The sequence below is a fragment of the Uloborus diversus genome, chromosome 9, assembly GCF_026930045.1.
Source record: "Uloborus diversus isolate 005 chromosome 9, Udiv.v.3.1, whole genome shotgun sequence".
Classification (NCBI taxonomy): Eukaryota; Metazoa; Arthropoda; class Arachnida; order Araneae; family Uloboridae; genus Uloborus; species Uloborus diversus.
Window position 1 is genome coordinate 38,242,942 of NC_072739.1, and position 15,978 is coordinate 38,258,919.

General features: G+C 35.9%; 1 protein-coding gene across 1 annotated transcript in view; it reads left to right on the top strand.

Annotated features, from left to right (window-relative positions):
• The window catches only part of LOC129230164 (dynein axonemal heavy chain 11-like), a 145,889-nt gene that overhangs the window by 84,754 nt on the left and 45,157 nt on the right, over positions 1-15,978 (top strand). The window contains exons 32-40 of the mRNA XM_054864566.1: positions 1,159-1,361; positions 3,530-3,689; positions 5,582-5,848; positions 8,487-8,648; positions 9,506-9,739; positions 11,078-11,338; positions 12,470-12,613; positions 14,093-14,272; positions 14,398-14,499. Coding sequence (XP_054720541.1) covers positions 1,159-1,361; positions 3,530-3,689; positions 5,582-5,848; positions 8,487-8,648; positions 9,506-9,739; positions 11,078-11,338; positions 12,470-12,613; positions 14,093-14,272; positions 14,398-14,499 — 1,713 coding nt within the window. The remainder of the gene's footprint in view (positions 1-1,158; positions 1,362-3,529; positions 3,690-5,581; positions 5,849-8,486; positions 8,649-9,505; positions 9,740-11,077; positions 11,339-12,469; positions 12,614-14,092; positions 14,273-14,397; positions 14,500-15,978) is intronic.

Consider the following 15,978-nt stretch of genomic DNA (forward strand, 5'->3'; position numbering starts at 1 on the left):
CCCCCCCCCCTCGCACCAGAAGATAAGTTGGGGCTGCGTCAGTGCTTTGCAATTGCGTTGCAGTTGAAAATCGTCTGAATAATCTCAGAATTACGAAGGGTGCACACATAGAAGTGTATTACCATTGTAAAAAAACTTTCAGAAATAAAAATTTTAAAAAAAGTTTAGATTTGAAAAAGTTTTTTTGAGCAATCACTATTGCTTATTGTTCTCATTTGACTGTTTTGAATTCCTATGATTTTATTTTCCCCCCGCCTTCCTCTGAAGCACCACCCTCAGCCGGCCTCACGATGCTGCTCCTCTAGCGAAAACCGTCTCCAGGTTGCGTCCACATCCTACACACACACACCTACAAACTCACACACCTACAAACTCACACACCTACACACATACACACACACATATACACATACACACACATATACACACATACACACACTCAAGCCTGCACACAGACACAAACACACATGGCTACGTACACACACACGCGAACACACACAGCACTGCATACACAACACGCACACACATGCGCCTACATAAACACACACACATGCGCCTACACAAACACACACGCGCATACATACACACACACGCTTGTGATTGCGAAAAACATAATTTGAATTCAAAATGCCAAAAATTCAAATTAATATATATATATTTTTTTCATTATGAGTGCTAGACTTTATAAACACCCTGAAAATGTACACACAGTTGAAAAAGTGGGAACCACTTAAATCATTTGCGAGCAGGGTAAAAGTTGGAATAATGAAACAATCCCAAAAGATTGGAGCATTCTGCTGCCCAGGGGCTCCCCCATGGAAGGTCACGGTGACCGCTCAAAAAATTCTTTTTTCGGCAAATTTCGTCAGACCATTCGGGAGCATTATCATCCTGTGTCAGAATTTAGAATTCTATTCGGCAAAATTATCATCATTTAGCGAAATTTGGAGTTCCATTCAGCAAATTGAGATTTTCGACCTCCCAAAAAGTTCGGAGCTCCCCTGCTGCAGCCTCCTTTAGTAAAGTTTTACAGATCAATTCAGACCAACTATGCATAAATTCAATTTTTGACGAAGATAGGGCTCCTGCACATTTTTTGTTAAAAATTAAAACCTTGTTCTATTACATCAATCACTTCGATCATCATTGCATTTTTAGGAGATGGAAGAGCAGGCAGTTCAAGCAATGATGAACAACATTTCCATTCACTGCCATTTTGCTCAGGGCATCGGAACCTCTTGCTACCAACCAGTCTCCGACTCGACCCAACTTGTGAGGCTGATACAAGATGCCCTTGATGCTTACAATGACATCAACCCTCCCATGGATTTGGTTCTGTTCCAGGATGCCGTCCATCATGTGTGAGTTGATTATCTTTATCTTTACTAATAATAAAGCTGAAAATCGCTATGTCTGGATATCTGGATCTCTGCGACGCGCATAGCGCTTAGACCGTTCGGCCGATTTTCAGAACATTTGGCACAAAATTAGTTTGTGGCATGGGGGTGTGCACCTCGAAGCAATTTTTCGAAAATTTGATTTTGTTCTTTTTCGATTCCAATTTTTAGAACATTTTACCGAGCAAATTACCATAACATGGACGAACAAATGACCGTAACGTGGACCAGCAAGCTACGATATGCTACCATGGGCGAGCAAATGAACATAGCAAATTGGCGAGAAATTCATCATCCATTATTTGTAAACATACAGGAGAACCAAAGAACCTTTTAATTTTCTACTACAGGCAAAGCCGTACGGGGGAGCCACTAGTAGGTTATGTTCCGAAAAGAATCAATTTAAGTGTGACGAAGTTCTGCCTAAATATTTATGATGCATCCAAAGCCCGATCGAGCCAAAATGATGCGCAGGTCTTGGTTAAATTTGATACTCCTCTCACACGCAGGCCCGTCATTTAGGGGGAGGGTGCAGGAGCGGACAATTGACCCTCTAGCTTTGAGAATTTTCTGTATTTGCATATAAGTGACTGCAGTTTTTGTTGTTTTTTTGGTATAATTTGCTTCTAGTAGATACCTTTGACCCCCTCTCCTCCTGGAGTTATTCGAAATGCTGGCCTATTCACATGCCTCCCTAACACGAAAATTTACACATTTTCAAAATAGTAGTCACAAAATAAGTAAGGAAGAATGAAATTTGTCCTATTTTGGCCCCTCCAAAGCAGGACTGTGTCTTAATCAAGCCCTGGTTGCAAAAGTTTAGCTCATTTGAGGTATTTTTTTTCTCCATCCACCAGAACTTGGGCGATGAGCAAAATATTCTTACCAAGAAGTAAAAAAAATATATCTGGTATTCTACTTCTTTTTCGAAGGTGCTGCTCTCTCTAGCTTCTCTTTGTAACCTTTTGCTGCTGCCCAAGGTGTTTCGAAACGATTAGTCTTTGCCTGATTGTTGCCGGGGGGGGGGGGGTTGCTGGTTGCTAGTCAGTATGGAGTATGCGTACGTATAACTTCCAGAGGAGACATGGTGATGTGGAGCGAGAATTTTTATTAAGAAACAAAACCTTTAGGAAGACAGTACTGTATATTTCACGGAATTCTCACAGAAAAAAAAAACTGCGATTACATGTTTTCGCAGTTTTCGCAGTTTTCGCAATCTTCTGACAACCTAAAAAATGTCAGAAAATCTGGTCATATTTTTAAGTTTCAGATAGTGATGTTACATGAAGAGCTCAGCTTTGTTGATCCTTATTTTTGCCCTTCATTTCAATCTATACCTTGAACCAAGAACAATGGCAGAGTGGATTGCTTTGGGATTAACGTTTATTGCAACAACAATAATTTTCCGCAAATTTCAAAATCTATTTAAGCATGATTTTACTTTATCAATTCCATCTGGTGGAAACTGGGCGTCCAAATTATCCGTGACATTGACATCCTGCGCCTTAACGGTGGCACATGAAAGACTGGATGCCGTATCGTGGGATCGCACTAGGTCTGCTACTGTCCAACCACGGATTGCATGGAATTTTCAAGCGTCCAGATAAGATGAATATATGTGAATGAGGGAGAAAAGTAAAACTTTCATGTGCGTATTCCGCTCATTTCAATGAGACTCTGCTTCTGCAAATGCTGACATCAGTAAAAAATAACAGATTCGTCCATTTCCGGCTGTAAAACGGATGTTTGTCTTTCCATACAATACGTGATCAGATAGTAAAGGCTTAATAGCGTTAGAACACACAGTTCCCGTAAGAAAAAAAAAACTTTATTCAATGAGATTAATAAAACTTTTTGCAAGAGCTCCATATATTTTATGGCTTAAATTTAAAACATATTTTTCAGATTAAAAATGTCTGAACTGGGCTAAAAAAGGAATATTTTATGGCCTTCAATTATAGGAAGTTAAGAAATTCTAAACTGCTGTAAGGTAAAAGTCGTGAAATTCATATTAATTTTTGCTTCCCCTTAGGACCACTTTATATGTACTTTATGAGTCAAGTATACTAACCGTTTTACTACAAATTTGCTCTGTGGTGCACATTTTGAATTTGTACTCTGTTTTATTGCAGATGCCGTATAACTAGGATATTGGAGTCTGGTGGTAATGCTTTATTAATAGGGGTCGGAGGCAGCGGACGACAGTCCCTAGCCTCTCTTGCAGCGTACATTTGCAATCTACATCTGCACCAACCGACTCTGCATTCTGATTACGATGTTCAAGATTTTAAAGTAAAACTTGATTTTACGTTACTGTTAATATTTACCTATCTAATAATTTTCAATTTCGAAAATGAAGATTGGGATTTTTAAAGTTTTTTTTAATCAATCGTTTGTATTGCTTAACTATGATACGTTCAAATTGATCCCTGTTGATGGATTTATTATGAACGTTAATTAGTTACTAATACAGTAAAGTTACATCAACAGTTATTAGAATACTAGAAAATCGCGCATCAAGTTATGACGGGTGAAAATTGTTTCTACATTTGAACGAAGCCATTACCTATTTGGTGATATTTTGACAGTTGAAATTGTATTGTAATCTTAAGCCAGTAGGTAGTGTTCATTGTTGACCATTTTTTTCGTTTCTTCATTCCCCTGAAATGAGTCTTACCTGTAAAACTTAAGTTACCGGATCGAGTTCAACCTTGTCACAATAAAGCCTTTCCCAGCATGTTAAACACTACCAAAACATATTATCAAATTATCATGCCATGATACGAGTTTCAGTGTTGAAACTAGCGCGTTACTTATTGACTATTATATACATGAGGATAGATCAAAGTTTACCTTAACTGTGTCAAAGTTGATTTACTATTTGTTTTTTGTAATTCTTGTTTTGTCCCTTTTATGCATGCATTAAAAAAAATGTTATAAATACATTAAACGATCAAGGCTGTATTTACTTTATTTTAAATCCAACATGAATTTTCGGAGATTATTGTTTTTTTTGGAAAGAATTTGTTTTGAATCGAAATTTTTCTTTATCTCAAATTTATAAATCTCTAGTTTGCATATCACCAAAATAGATCTTTCCAAAATAGATTTTTCCAACATATCTAATGGCGTCCGAACTGCTGTCTAAATATCAGCTGCTAATTTTCAACATACTGTTTATTGTTATTTGTAGAACTAAGAATTGGAAGTTTGATTTCAAGTCGTCCTTCATCATTTTTTCAGTGTAAATAATGTTTGAAAATAAATAAACAAATACAAGTAATGCTTCATGAATTAATATTTAAACGTAACGCTGTAACTTCTGTTCTTTGATAAATCTCCTACTTTCATATCTCAGCTATTTGTCAATAGTGGACAAATTTTGTAGGCACAGCGATCGATAAATTTGAGCAAAAAATAATTAGCAAGAGAAAAAATCAAACAATTTTAAAAAGTTGAATTTATTTCTGACAAATTAAAATTTTCGCAACCAAAGGTTGCAGCAGAAACATCGTTTTTTATTTTTTTGTTTATTTTTTTTAATTTATTTTTTTCTTTTTTTTTTGAAACGTTCTTAATTTTTTAGTTTTTTTTTTTTTTAAATTTTTATGTTCTAACTTTGATTACTGCATGTTTCCAAAAGTTGTAATTTTGCATAACTTTTAATATTATCTTTTGAGATTTATTATTCATGAAACATTCGGCATGTGTGCAGTTACCGTATGTATCTGTGTCTATCGTATCCTAGGACACATAGGGTCGGCTAACCACGTAAAATAGTACTTCAGCACAATCTACAAATCACAAATGGGAAAATAGATCACTTGAGAGATGGACCGTTGTGCCACGAGAAAATTCTAATTCTTCAAAGGGTGCCGTGAGTCGAAAAAGTTTGAAATCCCCTTCACTATAAATTTTTTTTAAAAAAACCTTCATCTGCAAGGTAGAAATCGACTTGAAGCAGAAATGTAGCATTCCAAAAAGAGAGGGACTCCTATGTTTGGCGTCTTTTTCGACAAATCACGGTGAAATTAAATTACAGGTTTAACTGAATTAGTCTATTTGGCTGAAAATTAGACCGTTCTGTTGCAATCAGAATCACTTTCCTGTGGCCAGTCAGAAAATTCCGCTCTAGTTCTATTGTTGCTCAATGATTTTTACCTTTTCTCATTTTTCTTATATAGAGTGACATCGCCAGTTTGTATTTGAGGGCTGGCGTGAAAAACATCGGCAGTCTCTTCATGATAAGCGACGCCCAAGTGGCTGATGAAAGATTCCTCGTACTCGTCAACGATCTGTTATCTTCTGGTGACATTCCGGACTTGTTCCCAGAAGCAGAAGTAGAAAATATCATCTCCGCAATACGGTCCGAAGTCAAATCTGCAGGCATATTCGATTCCAGAGACAACTGCTGGAATTTCTTCATCAACAAGGTCAAGAGAAGACTTAAGGTCAGAAAGAAGTTTTTTCTTTTCTTTTCTTCCGTTAAAGGCTTTGGGATAGATACAGTACGAAACAGCCCTGACAAAATGCATTTATTTACCAATATAGAATTTGAACATTGTATATCGCAACAGCGTAATCCTCGTTTCGTACTTCGAAATAGTAGAATGTAACTACAATAATGAAATAGCGATATTTGAAGCAATAAAAGGTGTACTTAAAATAGTGTTTAAAAATCAGACGATTATTAAATTATTTAATGTAGTGAGCTATCATATGCCATGATAATCAAATGTCTAACATTACCCATGTTTGCTTCAGCTATTTTTTCAGCCACTCTTCATTTAAGCAGCTTTTTTTAAGCTGCTTAAATTGTTACTTATTGATACTTTAAGTATATAAAGCAACTGAGCAGAAAAGAGAGGAATAGAGATCAAGTAAATCTAGTAACCTGGCATATTAAAATTACGGAGTGTCTTAAGGTCCAAGTATTCACTCAGCAGCTTTGCTAACGGCATAGAAACCTTTTAAGTGAGCTAAGACGAATCTATGAGACTTGGAGGAATAAAAAGAATATAAGTGAAGGAAACCAGGATCTTTGACAAGTCTTAAAAAATGAAGTAACTTTAGTTTACCTTTACGAAAGTTGTGTTACTGTTACATTATTGTATAATCAATCCGTCTATTACGTTACTGAAAATAATCCTGTAAGGTTTAGGGGATGTTTTCTTAATGCTGGAACAGATCGCAAGTTGACAAATAAATGCGCATTACCTCCTTTTCGCGGATTCAAAGAGAAAACAATGTTCAGTTCTAGAGAAAAAATGATAGTGCATTGTTTGTCTACTGGTAGAGGTACCAGAAGACTGTTTCTGGACCGCTGTTTTTGGCTTAGAGAAAAAGTCAACGATCAAGTTATCAAATAGGTACGGGAAAGTGGGGTAAAACCGGGAAGTCAGGAGCAAAACGGGTACTCCTTTCCAGCCTCTGTAAGTGCTGCAATCGAGTGGACAAGAGAGGGACTACCTCCACATTGATGAAGAAACAGTGGCCATTATATTAGAACGCAATAGACTCGCTTCTTTCGTTCCTGTGAAGAAAATTCTGTTTGAGTGGGTTTTGCTTAACATTTTTGAACAAAACTTGACCGATTATACTACGTTCCTGTTTCTGTAACAGTAAAGGTATGTAGCTCTCTTTGTACAACATTTAGTTACCTTTATTATTATTCTAAGTAATTGTCTGTAGCGTTCTGTATAGTCATATGACGACATTTTTTATGAAAGCTGTACGTGCGGGGCAAAGCCGGTTACTACCCCCATACACTGAGAGAAAGCCGCAGCCGAAGGAGGACAAGAGAAAAGGAAAAACTGTCATTTTGCCGGGCTCCCCATACAAGCTTCATATTCACGCAACATTAGAAGAAAAGAAAAAGAAAAATGATGGGGAAAGAAGACCAAAGATGGACGGAAGAAAAAAAAAACCTGAAGGAAAGATAAACGAATCAAAGAAAAGACAACATTATAAAATTGCCAAAAAGGAACAGACAGAAAATAAGCGAAGGAGCAAATGAGGGAGAGTCCAGTGAAGAGGATGACAGTAAAATCTGCATTTACTGTAATAAACTTTACCCGGACTCTAAGGGTGGTGAGGGATGGAAGCAATGCATCCAATGTCGTCGTTTGGCCCATGAAACCTGCTCTGGGGCCGAAGAGGAAGATAACTATTTTATTTGCGACTTGTGTCAACAGGTCTTATATTACAGCAAAAAATTAAAGATAAAGAGAAGTAAATTTACTGATAACTCATCAATATGTGTCCTTTCATACTTATTCTAGTATGTTATGACAATAGTTAACATATCGTCGCCTCAGAGCAACAGTAAGATATCTAATCCCAGAAATAACACTAAGATGTCTTACTGTTGCTTTGAGGCAACGATATGTCACTAAATAAAACTTGAATTTTGTGGAAACTTTTAAAATTTTTACTTTCCCATAGCAATAGCATGTCTACCCGGTTTTACCCCACTAGTAGGATAAAACCGGGTAAAAATGACTTTTTTTACTAAAAAAATAATAACAATTAAATAAAAAACACACTTATAGTTTTGAAACTGTGGTTGCATTAATAGATAAGTAGTGCATACGTTTGCAAAATTTTGTTCCTTCATGCTAAAAACTGATTTCTGGATGCCTGCAAACCTTAGGGTCCCGATTTTACCCCACTTTCCCCTACCTGAGAAACGAAGAACACTATGTCACGAAAACCAAAGTTTCCAAGAGGTATGGTTTAAGTTCTTTTAGTACAAAATTATGAAATGTGCCAGCAAGTGCTGTTTTCTATTGTCTATGTTGCTTACTGTTAGGAAACAGCACTTAGCTCTTTATACAACTGAAGGATGAAAAAAGTTCAGTAATAAAACCCAATTCTGGGGAAATGAACATACTGTCCTTTGCCACCCAGGTAAAGAAATGCACACTGATATTCAATATGTATGTTATGTCAACCATTGTTTGTTACATCAGTCTTTTTGATCTATCAATCATCAGAAAGGCAGTATTCTAGGCTTTGGCCACATAACTCGAATGCAAAATGATCTTAGCTACTTGGATTTCGTATTTTTATTTTTATTGCTCATTTTAGGTAGTACTATGCTTTTCACCTGCTGGCTCCACGCTACGAACTCGTAGTCGGAAATTCCCCACGCTGATTAGTTGCACTTGCATTGACTGGTTCCATCCATGGCCCAAAGAAGCCCTAGTGACAGTGTGCAACAAGTTTCTGGAAGAACTTCCGATTCTACAGGTAATCAATTTTAAAAGCTACCACCCATTACCCCCCTCCATTTTTTCTTTCTCTTTTTTATCATATTAAGATGCTCCTCAAAAAGCTTTAATTTTAGTCACACCTGAATCAGAAAATAATAAGATGGTTTCAAACTTTTTAAAACGATGCTTCAGGAAAATTAAATATGGCCACTTTTAAAAATTTACTACACGTACTAACGGGCCGTTTGATGTTTGGAAAAAGCGACATTAATAATATTTCCTAAATCTATTTTTAGGAAAACTGTGCTTTACGCACCTTCTGTCTCAACAATGCTATTTTATGGTCTTCTTTCGGATTTGAGCTTTTCTGTAGAACTTAAAGATAAAGAAGGAGTTTTATTCAAAGGAAAATGCTTGAAAACAACTACAAAATGTTACATCTTACTGAAAAAGGGTAAAAAATCAAAAATAAGAGTAGAAAACAGCTCTTTTTACTAAAGTGCCTCATAATATTGATCTAATGAAAAATACAGTGATATCTCTGTGAAACGAATACTAATGCAACGAAATATCCGTTTCAACAAAATAAATTTTAAGCCCGAATTTAATTTCCACATTGCTTGTATTCCGTTGTAATGGAATTCCCGATACAATGAAGACATTTTGTTGTTCGAAGTTTGTTGTAACGGGATCTTACTTTATTTATTCTGTTGCATCTCGTCACTTAGTTATGCCGCATCAACATGTCAGCCGGTCAATTCAAGGATAGTTAAAAAGGCCTCTATTATTCACCAGATAGTTCATAAACGATGAGACCGAAGAACTATCATTGTTGTGGAAATCCTACTTCCAATTTCTCCAAAAATTAGTATTTTTCTTGTTAATTTCTTTCAGCCCGAGCTTCGGCCATCCATTGCTGATTTTGTGGCATATACCTATAGGTCGGTGAATGAGGTGAGTAAAGCATACTTGAGGAAGGAGAGACGTCGTAACGAAACCACTCCAAAAAGCTTCCTACAGCACATCAAAACGTACACCCTTCTCCTGAAGAAAAGACATGATTTCTTATGGGGGAACATCCGCAGGTTTGAAAATGGATTGCAGAGATTGGTGGATACCAGCCATCAAGTAAGTAACTTGACAAATGAATAAGCAAATTTAATCATTCAAATAACATTTTCATGAGCTACAGATTCACAGAAAAAAAATTATTTGTAAAACAGAACAAGAGATATTTTCAGTAAGTTACCGCCCTATAGCCAGGGCTAAGCCGGAAATACATGAATGACTGAGTTGGCGATGTATTTCATGTTGAACAAGAGATATTTTTAAAAGATGGTTGGCTGTGACTCGCCATAAGTTGACGAAAAGATGAAATTTTGCATCAAATTATCCTAATAGTTGACGAGTTAACTTTACCCACAATTCTTAGTAAATATCTCATTATCGATATTAGAACTATTGTTTTTACATATTATGGGGCCGTGGATAAATTAACGGATAAGATGCTGGACTCGGAATCGGAGGGTTCCAGGTTCCTAGTCTGACGTCGCAAAATACCTTGGGTTTAGAGTACTAGAGACTTTCTCTCCTCTTCAGTACTATGCCCAATTTGTAGAGGTCTTAATGACTGGCTTTTCATTCATTTATACCCGATAAACCAATTTAACTGATAGGCGAGGAAGTCGATGAGATTCTACGCCATGCTTCACAGGGTTACTATTTTCAATACTTAAAATGTTTTTTAACTAAATGGAAAATTTCTTATTGGCATGTAGGTAAAGGATCAATATTCATGCAATCGGGCAGTTAGATAGCGGATGCTTAAAAAAAGTTTATTCATGTGTAAAACATGTGATCATCGTACAGAAAACCAGCTGCGATATTAGAGCTGAAGCAAGTTTTGTGGTAGCCTTGTGTATTTTAATGTTTCAGAGGTTTATCAACAAATAGAATCTCGGCACATAAAACCAAATCATAGTATTGGAAAATGAACGTTTTTGTAAATATGGCTACTTCTGATTGTTTTTGATTTGCGCATCGCTACTTGACGATACCATTTTATTAATTGGCATTTTTTCAGATTGAATATTTCTGTACCTCAAAGCCAGAAGGACGTAAGTCACATTATGGTAATTTTACAGGGGATGGAAAAAACTTTTTTCTGGCGCATGCAAAGGATGGGACGCGCGCTGCGTGCTGTTTTAACCGTAGTAAAAATTGAAAATAATTTTTTTTTTAAAAGAATTATGTTCACATGGCTCGATGCGGAATTGGATTCTGCATACAATGCACTAATAATTGGAAATTCGCCGTTTATGAACCTACGTCAGTCTGGCTCGGAAGTAAAGATTTTAGGGTGATTTACACAAGAACTGCAAAACACTCAATAAGTGATATTATTTGCAAATGCTTGTTTGAGTTACTGTTTCTAACGTGTTTTTATTTCCATAATTTTTTCTTCAGGTGGATGTTCTAAAGACACACCTTGCGGAACAAGAGGTGGAACTAACTCAACGCAGTGCAGACATCGACATACTTCTGAAGACCGTCAGTGAGGAAGCGGAGGTGGTTAGCAGGGAAAGAAACGTGGCTGCTGCTGAAGAAGCTAAAGTCACACGAATACACGAGGAAGTGTCAAAAAGACAAAAAGATTGCGAAGAAGATTTGGCAGCGGCAGAACCCGCTTTAATCGCCGCCCAAGAAGCCCTTAACACTCTGAACAAGGTGCATTTAATAATTCTTCTCTTAAATAGCCAGAAATTTATACATTTGTTGTTGTTCTATAAATTGGAAAACTAAATTCTAATTGCCGTATAGTCTTACAATTATAATTATTTTATGTAGATGTTGCTTAAAATCATTTCAACAGGTAAACCGCTGACACATTCATAGCGTTAAGAAATTACATAGACAGTCTATGGAAAAATTGAGATGAAATTGAAGCCGGAATTATTGGATACATCCGATGCCGCCGCAAGAGACGGTCTCTGTTGCGACGGTAACGATACATCGGTGCGAAGATGAGCAGAGTTATGATAACGTAATCCCCTCGCAAGAATGGTTGTCACCAATTACGCGAAGGGACCGAATAAATTTGCTGGCCGATTAGTTTGCGTTTTAATTCATGTTTTAATGCAATTTCAAAAAAACGTGCTTCATAAACTTGCAACAATATCTAAGTTTAAATTAACTACCAATTGAGATCCAGTAGTGCAAGTTTTGAATCAAAATGTATCTCAATATATTTAGCAAGAAGCTAAAGATCTTGGAATACATCGGTGAAACTTCCGGCTTAAATTTCTTAATAGAGCGGGTCCTCTCTATGTAATTTCTTTACTTTATGGACATAACGTAATCTTGAAAGATGATCAATTCAGTAACTATGATTTTTTAACGATGTTAAATGGTTAAATGAATATATATGCTTGCTTAGTGATGTCTAGGCTAGAACATCAACTCATGTCTATGCTTCTACTTTTCATGCATATAACTGCGTTAACCGGCGCTTATAAATTCCTTAGGATAGTTAATGAGATGAATTCAGTCATTGTGCTTACGTAAATATTCAGAAATATGCATATTTGTTGTTATTTTGATGCAAATTTTGACAAACAGGGTTGATTTTTAAAATTGAAGTTTGAGGTAAAGTAAAAAAATATTACGAAATAGTGATACATAAATTTCTACCTCACTCAGTCTATGAAAATAAATAAATCGTTTTCAAAATCGGCCACATTGCAAGTCTCAAATTTTTAAACTACCAATGACTTTTCTTGAGTTAAAATCTGGGTTTTTGAGTGAAATAACTCAGCAAATGCAGTTTGTTTATCGTCAGCGTTTCTTGTGTCTTTTCAGAGCAATCTTACAGAGCTGAGAAGCTTTGGCTCTCCACCCGTAGCAGTAAGAAACGTGACCTCAGCTGTCATGGTACTTCTAGCAACGGATGGCAAAATTCCCAAGGATCTTTCGTGGAGAGCTGCTAAACTCACGATGAGTAAGGTAAGTAGGAATTTTGTTTATATACTCTTGTAATCATTTGGATCTTTTGGAAATTGAAAATTTTTTAAATCAGCAGTAACAGCTGAAATTGCTGAAGAGTAGTTTTTAACTGGATGTGTAAGAATGCTACGGTAATATAAGTTCGTTGCTTGAGGCACCTGGGGCCCTGCCCCTTATCATCTAATGTGATATGTTGATATTTCCCCGGCTGGGGACAGGGCATTATTTTGACGCAGAAGATGGTTGCGTGGATGTACGAGAGGGATATGTCTTCCTCTAACGGGAGTACCCTAATGGTTAGCCAAGGGCTCATCAAAGTAAATTTTAAATAGAGTTTTTTTTTAAAAATAAGTTTAAGATTGCTTTTTTCCCCCTTCCTTCATATTTTAAGTTTTATATTTTTCCCCCGGGGGGGGGGGGAAGGATGGCGCGACCTTTTAAATTCGTGGTCTCTTGTAACATGTTTTGCTCTTTAGCTAAGAGCTTGAATTGAGTTGCACTTAGAACTTTCCGTTGAAATAGAAGCCCTTATATATGCTGTTCTAATTAATTAAGAAAGTTAGAACAAGCTTAATTTAATGCAGAAAAGAAAATCTCTTTCGGACGATATAGAATGTTAAGATGTGTGGTAAATCTTTCATCCCTTTAAGAGGCAGTTTACGCTAAATGTTGTCTTAAAAAATTAATTAAAAAAAGGCTAATTCTAAATTTAAAATAAAAAAACCCAGGTGCAAACCCCCCGGGCCTCGAAGTAATTTTTTACCAAATTTCAAGGCTGTATGGGCAATAGGGTGTCCTGGACGCAGGTCCGCCACAAACTTCCATTCACAATTTCTTTGACGTTACTTTTTTTTAATATATTTAAAAAATTGCGGCAATCTGTATGGAGGTATGATTTCTCTAAATTTCATGCAAACGCAGACATTCAAATGTTTTTCGGATAAGTTAAATTTTAGTATAAACATTCACTTGGAATTAGCACATAGTCTTTAACCTTCTATTATTTGGTGATCTTCTACATTTCTTGAGTGTCTTGGCGGAAGTTCCCACAGCGATTTTCAAAACAAGGAATTTGCAAAAAGGAAGTAAAACAGAAAACTGGAAAAATCTGAGACATCAAAAATTGAATTTTTGAAAATGGAATAGCTCACAGTTTTTAAACTATTAATTTTGTGGCATAATTAATCAATTAACCGTCACAACTAAGTTTTGCACTATTTATTGCAATTACTTATCATATAATTTAATTAATTAATTGTTTAAAATAAAATAATGAAACACCAGATCTGTAACGTTTTTCAAATTTGCACCAGTCAGTTTTTTTTTTTCATTTTAAGAGTTGTTACTTATTTAAAATAAACCATTCAATTGTTCTCTCGGAAACATTTCTTTCTGTAAATATAAGAAACAGTAAAACTTATTTCAATTTCAAATTGATTTATGTGATTATCAATATGTAATACAAAATTTCCCGTGCAGGTGGACAATTTCTTGGATTCTTTGGTAAATTTTGACAAAAACAACATCCACGAAAACAGCCTGAGAGCCGTGCAGACTTATTTGGCCGGCCCAGAATTCCTGCCCGAAGTGGTTATCGGAAAATCTCAAGCAGCTGCCGGTTTATGCTCTTGGGTTATAAATGTTGTCAAATACTATGAGGTAAGAATCGAGTGCCTCTACCAATTTGTTTAGTTTTCTGATTTAAATTTTGATTAATTTCCTCTAATTCTTGCTTATGATGTAACAAAAACCGGGCCGAAATTTTAATATCATTCTGCTTTTAGGTTTACTGTAATGTTGAACCCAAACGAAAAGCTTTAGCTGAAGCAAATGCCGAGTATCAAGGAGCCAAAGAAAAGTTGGCGAGAATTCATGAGAAAGTAACGGTAAGTTTCTTCATTGTTATTCTTATTAAATATGTCAAATATTAAACGCAAAAAAAAAAAAACTAGCCCAATGTATACTGTATTTTAAACACTCTCTGTTAGTCAACTTGTTTTTCATTTATCTGTTGTACTGTCACTTAAGGATATAAGGAAAAATTAAAATTGTTATAAATTTTCCAGCACAAAGATTTTCACATAAATATGATACTTGGGTTTTAATTGCGGTAACCATTTTTGTTTTCGTCTGAACGGAAAATTTAGCAATTTTAATCAATTGCAAGAGTTTTTTTTTTTTTTTTTTAATCGCGTTTTCTTTTTCTCTTTTTTTTTCCTTTTGTGCTTATTACAGGAAAAAACACATCTATAGTACCATCAGAGAGTTTTTAGGCTTCTGATCAGGATCAAAAATATAAAAATGTGGATAAAGGTGCGTCTTCTTGTATCTATCGTGAGTTGCCTGGTCTAAGTCGTTCAGCTCTCGTGGTGCTCGTATTCAAGCGAAAGTCAGGGCCGATCCTAGGGTGTCAGCCGCTCGTGTGCAAAGACCTAATCCGCAGCACTTCAAGAGTAATTTGCATATTTTGACTAATCTTTAATGCCTATATAAATCTTTCTTTAAATTTCTGTGCCAAGTTCGAATTTAAAAAAAAGGGGGGGGGGAATAAAAGAAAATGATCTTATAAAAAAGAAGAAATTTTTTATAGTAAGAAACTCCTTAGGTACAATTTATATCTTTGAAGAAAGTAATAGATACTAAAATTTACTAGTCGTAAAAACGCATTTTATAGTCTGTTTTCGGTGATATCAGAGAAGGGACGGAGGATGGGGAAGCGTGGGGGGGATGTGTCAGAGGTTCAGGGGAGGAGGATTGCTCCAAGAAAATTATTAAAATTGGCGTATGAAAAATATAAAGAGTCAAGTATATTCAAGATGCATGGAGAACTTTTCGAAAATGACGTCAAATATCGCAATTTTAGGAACTTTTTCGAGACTTTAGGTGAAAGTAATGTTTGCAGTTCTTTCCTAAAATTCTTTCAAAATTGAAATCAAATTGAAGCTATTTTTTAAGACCGTAGCTTAGGAAGGATGGGCGTTCTTCCCCGAAAAATCTCCGAAACTGAAATTTTAAAACCCGCAATTTTATGTTACCTTTGTTGACGTTGCAAGAGGGAGGGAGATTCAATCGTCTCCCATCGAAAGATTCCGAAATATTAGTTTAAAACGCAAATTTAGGCCATCTTTGGTGGCGGTAAGGGATCTGGCGGCTTATCCTCCGGCAATTTCTCGGCACTATTTTTTCAAAAACCCGTTTTTGGCTAGATTAGAAAACAATAGGGGAAACGTGAAAATATTCCGAACCAAAATATTTTTCGGAACTAAAATCCATTTTAGGCTATTTTTGGGAAGGAAGGATTTTGGAGCTCTTAAGCGGATATTTCTAAAATCGCAATTTTATATTATCTTTGGTGACGTTAACAA